Here is a 7,802-nt window from a genome sequence, read left to right on the forward strand (position 1 = left end):
CTTCTTGTGTATCCTGTTTACTTCCCACAGTTTTGAACATAGCTTTAGTAAGCTCTCTGTTCCGAGTCAGGTCCTTGCATGTTCCCGAAGAAGGTTAGAAGGAACATTGACCCTGATAAGAGTAATCGTATGCATTACAAAGAAATAAAATAGGATTTAGTCGGGATGAAAAAAAATTTGTTATTGTTACGAAATGTACAGGCGCGGTGAGATAGCTTCCCTGCAAAGCAGTTTTAGGGTTGCCATAAAAATGGCAAGGGACGGCAGAGTTGCCACATTTGGCGAGAAATCGACCATTTGGCGACATAATTGGCGATATACCATTGACGGATGGAGAATCTTCTGGAACGAATTCTTACCGGTTTAGCCCAGAATGTTCTCGAACACAAGCCGAAAGCTATATAACCTGCTGGTCCGCAGTCAGTTAATGTGTGTGTGTCTCGTCTAGCGAGTCAATCCCTGTCGATCGAGTTGACAGACGAGCAGCGAGTGCCGAGTGGGTCGTCGAGAGAAAGTGGAGTTCCGAGAACGACCAAGCAGAGTCGGGAGCTGTACTCCGGAAAGCAGAGTCGGGTGCTTTGCAGGAAGCTGTCTCCACCGTTATTGCCTGACAGTGTGAAAGCTGTGTCGCTGATTGTTCCAATGTGTTTATAGTAGATCTTCGACGACTGTAAAAAGTGTTATTGGAGCTGTCCTGATTAATATTGGCTAAATAAAGTGTGTTTCGATACTTCATCAAGTGTCGTCGTTATTCACTCCAACCCCGTACGAACGTGAAGGAAGAAAATAACGTAACAATATAATAAACAAAATCACTTGTAATGCGGGCGGTTTGCGAAGTTTGACTACCTATCCCAGTCAATCATACATCCTGTTAATATCAGTTTACTCATTTATCATTTGTTAGCCCAAAGGGCTGTTAGTCTCAAAACGGCATTTTGCGTCGTTTCACTTTCTACGTTGGTTCACTTTTCAAACTGTTGCCGCCAAATATTATCGCCATGCATTATAATTAAAGAAAATAATAATGAAAACTCTGCATGAATGTTTCTCGCATTGTGAAAAAACGTCGGTACCTAGAGCCATCAAATTTTGAATAATGTACGTCTCCACTCGAAAATATGGGTATTTGGAATTTGTTTTATTATCTATTTCATATTTTTTCAAGTATTTATAAGTTTTTGATTAAGAAATTCAACGATTTCAACGCGAGCAATGGCAACACTGTATGGGAGAGGGGAAAATTATCTCCAGCCCGCGAGAGAGACTGTGTATTGGAAGTTCTAAAGATATGCCTTTTTAAATATTTTGTAATATTGGTGTTGAATTGGATTTTATGATTTAAGTAGGAAGGACATGATATTTAATAAATAAAGGTTACACACAAAACGTTAAAAAAACGGGCGTAATATAAAATCTGAAAGTTTTAGCCTTTTTTTAATTTCGTCCATCCTTTTTTTTTCCCGACGCTATTTTATCGTAATTTATAGCTTACATATTTCTTTTATTTACTTCATATGCTATTTGATTATTCATTACGTATGGTTCTACTTATGCAGGGCTGCGGCATTTCTAATTTTAGAAATTAAACCCTGAGCGAAATGTTAATTAAATAAGGGTAAATAAGGATAAGAAACGTATTCATACTCACTCACAGTTTTCTTTCAATTCTGATTTACTGAGGGGGTGGAGGAAGTATCCTTCAACTAAGTGAGTCAAATTAGTCATTGTAACAAGACACGTCTGTATAGCTTTCAAATCACATGGATCTTCATCAGCGGCAAAGCAAGCTTTGGGCGGAAAAAGACAAAGAAAATCAGTTGTCGATCTCTTGAAACAGTATAAAATAATTCTGTTATAAAGACAGTATTAAACACAACTCTCTGTTAACCGAGGGCAGATTAACAGGGCCCTATCTAAAGAAAAAAAAAAGAAAATATTTTACAGTGTAGCGATGGAAACTTACTGTCACAGCTATCGGAATAAAATAAAACTGCCTACGTGGAATATGAAAACGACAAGAGAAATATGTGGGACAATAGCAGAGATAGCAGATAATGTCATGGAATTTGAAAGTTATTTTATTCCAAAAAATGTGCAGTTAAATAGAACGCAATTCAAAACATACATTTATTGCACAATAAGAAACAAATACTCTAACGTTTTTTCGTGGTTTGAACTCAATAATACTGTTTAAGTTCTCTCGTAAATATTGTTTTCAATATCACTTTATAGAATTTGGTGTTCTTTGGTAGCATAAATTAAGTCCAAACTCTTTAAGATACTCAGAGCGAGTTAGCGCTGTGTCTGTAAAGCATTGCAAAGTCTTCAGAAGATTTAAAAACAAATGCTTTTATTACATCAGAACTTAAACTGTATGTCTCGTGATTACACATCAACCACCTTTTGTAGCGATGTAACTTAAAGTAACAGTCGATTTCAAATTTAAAACTAACTCTAATAGTCAAAGGTTACACAATTGATTTAACGCGAAGACGTCTCAAAACTTCTCACTGACGTAAAAACTTAAAATGACGGTAGCTATAAGGCCAAGCTGTATAATACAATCTTATCTGAGTTAGCAGATTCTTAGTAATGTAGCCCCGACTGGCAGAAACACGCTGTCTCTTACAATTCGAAATCCTCACCTTAAATTTGCATTCTGCTAGGGAAACAAAAAGTAGAAGTGATAGTAAAGATATAAATTATAATAACTGGTTAGATAATTATAACGGAATTTTATAGCTTTTCTGATGATGTTTAGTTTTGCATTAGTTACAATATATTCTTTTTGGTTTGAATACTGATTTAATTTAAGAAATCAAATGAACGCATTCTTCATACAACAAACTGCTTGCATATATATAAATTGCTTGAAAATTAGTCATCTTTACTATGCTCTTTTTTATCTCCCGCCAACCTGTATATAAAATATATATATATAGGTAAAAGGAGTAATGTTTTCGGTCCAAAAATTCGGTAGCGAGTTTTCAGTAAATAAGCACAAGTTAGAATCGATACAACACGTTTTTACTATTTCTGCAATGATATCTGTCTGTGTGTGACGATTATTCTGTCCACGACAATTTTTATAGGAAATTTTCAAAAATTTCTAATTTTAGTATTTAAGTTTTCTACATTCATATAAAGAGTTGATAAGATTTTGGGTGAAACTTAACGAAAGTGATTCTTCACATGAAGCCCATAACAGTCTTTAAAGGACGATCGGGAATGGTACTTTACTTGAAGCCCATAACAATTTTTTAATGAAAAACAGAATCCAAAACTTTACAGTTTTACTGTTTAAGGTATTTATATCAATAGAAACAACATATCGGATCTCTGCTAAAATTATCAGACCGGGAGAGATACTGCGCTTGAACCTGTGAACAGATTTTCGTAAAAAAGTGTATTACGAGTTAAGCCAAAATTTCTCAAATTTGGTACTTAAAGTAGAAAAACATATTACATTTATAAGCAGTGAATATATTCTTGGAATTATGTTGAATTCAACAACAATAAAGCCATTATTAAGACCAGCTCTCGTTATGAAGCAGTTAAGTGGATTAGTCTCAATCCTCAATTTTGTGTTCGTTTCACGTTTGTGAAAAATCACTTTTCAAATAAAAGGATGATGCCACAAAATGTTATCGTAATGTACTGTTTTAAAAATTAATGTAGCAAATATAAATAATGCAGCGAATAAAGTGTACGACAACAATTAACACTCTATAAGGAACTCTGAAGGTAAGCTGATTTTAAAGATTTTGTTGAAATTTGTCAGAAATTTTGTTGTTGAATTTTATGAGGCGAAAGTGATATTCAATAAATAAAGCTAAAATGACAATTAAAAAGTTGGTCATCTTATACAGGTATCAAAAACTGAGAATACTGAATAAGAGAGTATTGCAGTACTTAACACTCTATCGGGAATTCTAAAGATATACTGCTTTTAAAAATTTTGTGATTGCTGATTTCTGACCGATTTCTGAATTCTGAATGACCAGAGGATATACTACGTTCGATGCGGTATTTTCATATAAAAGCATGAGAAATGATGTGTACATGAGCACATACAGTTACCATTTCTATGGTGTAGAAAGAATAGAATAATAAGAAATGGGTACTATCACATTATCTGCTCGGCCTTTGACAAGAATCATAGGAAAACAATCACATAAAATAAACTATAGGCCCTTATGTTTTGCGAAATGACAACACTTACAGAGATGTGCGGATGGTAAATGCGTGGTAGCTACAGGTAATGGGATTGTAACTCTGCAAAAAATCCGAAAGACATTGCTAAGTACTTTTCTAACATCAGAACAGAGTAAAATCAACAATACACTGTTATTTATTTATTTCAGAAAAGGATCTTAAGAAGTGAAATATTTGGAATTAATTCAAGGCACCTGACCCAGGACCACTGTCCCAGGAAACCTGTACAAACAGAAAAACACTTAAACGGGTTATTTGGGATACGTTCGGGACACTGGAATAATTATCAACAGAAAAACTGTCTCAGGAAAACGCTGCCTAAGTGCCTGTCCCTGAAAATGGGACAGGCACTTAGGCAGCGTGACATTTGGAATATGTTCAGGACGCTTGAATAGGTCATACAAAAGCAACCGTTACGAATGAGGAAAGGTACTTAAGAAAGGAAATATCTGAAATAGATTCGAGGCACTTTGGCATTTCATCGAAAAACTGGACTTCTCTGTACGAAATCTATACGAATATGGAACAATATTTAAAAGGTACAAAGGAAACACTCCTTGAGCATAATAAAAATATAGCTTGTACGTGCTCTCTTCAGAAATTTCGAAACTAATTCTCCCTATTTTTCTGTTCTTGTACATTTTTAACTAAATTAATACTGCTGTTCATGCAAAAACTACGTGTATTTTATATCTCTTACCAGTTACAATCATGAATAACCACACAACAGCAGGATTCCACCGGCTCATCTTGGGGACGTGCCTATTTCAGATCCGTACGGAAGATGTGTGAATGCTGCGAGTCTTTTGCCATTTGCCGGTGACTGGAAAAAAGCAGCATGATTCCTTCTGTCCTCCATCCCACCACGTCTAAATTTAGGTGTTCTGATCTCATGCCAACTATTACTCTTGATTTGCGACGTAAATGAAATTGTTCATTGCAGAAGTTACATGCATCTGAAATTCCGTTGCCTTATGATAGTAAGATTATGCGTTCATGTTAATATTAATTTTAGAGACATTTTAATTTATAAACTTTAATAAAATTTTCTTGATTTGAAATTCTGTGCTCACAATTTGAGAATTAAGTAACAGGCATTAATTGTTTATGCTCTCGTACTTTCTTTTTTTCCCCCTAGTAAGCCGGGCGAACTCCAAACTGGAAAATTTATTCTTTCCACTGTAGCGTTGCACATCTTTCACTATAAGTGTCGCAATGTATTGTAATAAAAAATTACATTACATTGCCACATTTAAGCAATTAGTACTTACAGCCTATACTTGCTTTGTCTCGACATTGTATGGTTTTCCAATATTTTTAAGATTCAGTATGCTGCGAAGTCCCGATTAATCGTGCCTTGTCTTAAAAAAAGTCAAGTTTGTTTATTGGTGAAGGATGGAAAAATTAGCAAAAAAATTATCAGCGTGAAACAAAATTGTCTATGGAAAATAAAACAAGAAAAGGAAGTATCTGGGACAGCAGCAATGATAGCAGATATTGTACTAATATTTGAGATTTGTTTTTATCCGCAACAGTACCCAATTTAATTGTACATAATTTGAAGTATACAAATATTGTATAGGACGTTCTAATCGACTTTTTTTACGTGAGTTTGAACCCAGAGACACCGTTTAAAAGCTCTTTTGTAAATGTTTTTCTTTGATATCATTTATAACTTACCCAGAGCGACACCTCCGGTGTTTGGGAAAGTTCCCGAATTCTCGATGGGTTTATCTGCTTTTAGCAACTTAGCACGGAGTTTGCATAAAAACTATTTTCATTTACTAGTAAAATATGGTTCATTGTCTGAAATCGTATCTAGCCTTATGATGGAAGTCAAACAGAAATAAGATAGACTAAAACCTTAACATTTGAATTTTTAAGAATATAGCCTCGCAGAGTCATTAGTTTTTTATTTATTATTTTTTCCCCTCTTAAGCAGAAAATGTGAAAAATGTGCAGTGCCCTCGACGAGAGTCAAACTCCGAAATAGGCGTCGAGTATGTTACACAGCCTTAATTCATTTAATTAATTAGTTTGTTCATTCTAATGATATTTATTCTTCTGCTATTTACGGTGTGTTTTTTTTTATTTGAAATATTAATTTAATTTACGTAACGAAATAAATTTATTCATCAAAATAAATACAGAAAAAATTTTATTATATTTTCCGGTAATTATAACACGGATAATTTTTTTTTCTGCGTTTTAGAACAGCTTTCGAATTAACCACTATTTTCTGTGGATGTTATTCTCAGTGTTACTTTCGTTCATTGGAAGGCAATCGCATTTTCTATTGCATAACAAATTATTTGGATCTTTTTCATTACAGTATAACACCCACCAGACAACGTTCTCTTGAAAGATAGATCCACCAATTTGAAACTTCCGGCGGAAAAAAAACTTTTGCTATTAACTTATTTCAACTGTGTTAAAATTCAATATAAGAAATGTATTTCTCTTAGTTTAGTTATCTCAACAAAGAACGAAATAGTATGATTTAATTTTTAAACTTTTAATTGACTGTATTTACTTTGTAAACAAGAACCCTCTTATAGCAAGCAAGAACAACCCTTTTAATTTGTCAACGGTCAGCAGGCAACGTTAAAGCGTTTATTTTTCTCCGGAAAATTGTTTGGCTCGTGTTGTTGTTCTACGGGAGGAGAAGGGTTGTCACTTTTGACAATGAAGATGAAACTCGAATAATTTTCTTGGGCTTTTCCGTATCAATATATGGCATTGTAAAGCAGTGTCGCTCTCATTGGTGACATCAACATGACAATCATAACCAGATATTTTGCACTATAATCATAATTGATAAAATACAAATTTTCAATCTTTTTCCAAAGAAACAATTGAATAATCAAATACAAATTCAAACATTAACAACCCAGGTTCGATTTACCTTAAGGACGAGGGGGTTAAGTTTATTTTATCTATTTATTTATTTGGAGAAGTGTGTCATTATCTTTCTTTTTTTTTTTTTTTTTTTTTTTTCTTTTTTTTTTTTTTTTTAGTCCAAAGGGATTTGAATCCCGAAGGACTATTAGTTTCGTTTTGGCATTTTGCGTCGGACGGATAAATGTCGGTTCACTTTTCAAACTGTTGCCACAAAATGTTAGAGTCTTGCATTATATTTGAAGAAATTAAATAATGAAAATCTGCGTAAATGTATGTATATTTCTCACATTGTCATAAAATAACGGTACATAGAGTCATCGAATTTTGAATAACATAATCCTCCAACGAATATGAGCATGTGGAAGACCAAATTTGAAATTTGAAATTTGTTTTATGATCGATTTCCTATTTTTTAAAACTTTGACGAATTTTTGATTAACAAACTCAAGGATTTCAAAGCGAGCAATGGCAACGTTGTGCAGAAAAAACATTTTTATCTCCAGCGCGTGAGTCTCTGTATCGGAAATTCTAAAGATATGCTCGTTTTAAAACTATTTTGCGATATTGCTGTTGCACTGGATCTTATGGTTTAAGTGCGAGGAACATGGTATTTAATAAAGAAAGGTAACATACAAAATGTTAAAAAAACGCCCCTTTGGACGTAATTTAAAATCTGAAACATT

General features: G+C 33.8%; 1 protein-coding gene across 1 annotated transcript in view; it reads right to left on the reverse strand.

Moving 5' to 3' along the window:
• LOC118180956 (uncharacterized) overlaps window positions 1-5,076 on the reverse strand; it is a 29,204-nt gene extending 24,128 nt beyond the window's left edge. The window contains exons 1-2 of the mRNA XM_035350041.2: window positions 4,919-5,076; window positions 1,652-1,790 (exon numbers count right to left, since the gene is read on the reverse strand). Coding sequence (XP_035205932.1) covers window positions 1,652-1,790; window positions 4,919-4,967 — 188 coding nt within the window. The 5' untranslated portion in view covers window positions 4,968-5,076. The remainder of the gene's footprint in view (window positions 1-1,651; window positions 1,791-4,918) is intronic.
• Window positions 5,077-7,802: the final 2,726 nt, after the last annotated feature.

The sequence above is a fragment of the Stegodyphus dumicola genome, chromosome 5, assembly GCF_044657685.1.
Source record: "Stegodyphus dumicola isolate Sdum_Otavi_A_Nest chromosome 5, ASM4465768v1".
NCBI lineage: Eukaryota > Metazoa > Arthropoda > Arachnida > Araneae > Eresidae > Stegodyphus > Stegodyphus dumicola.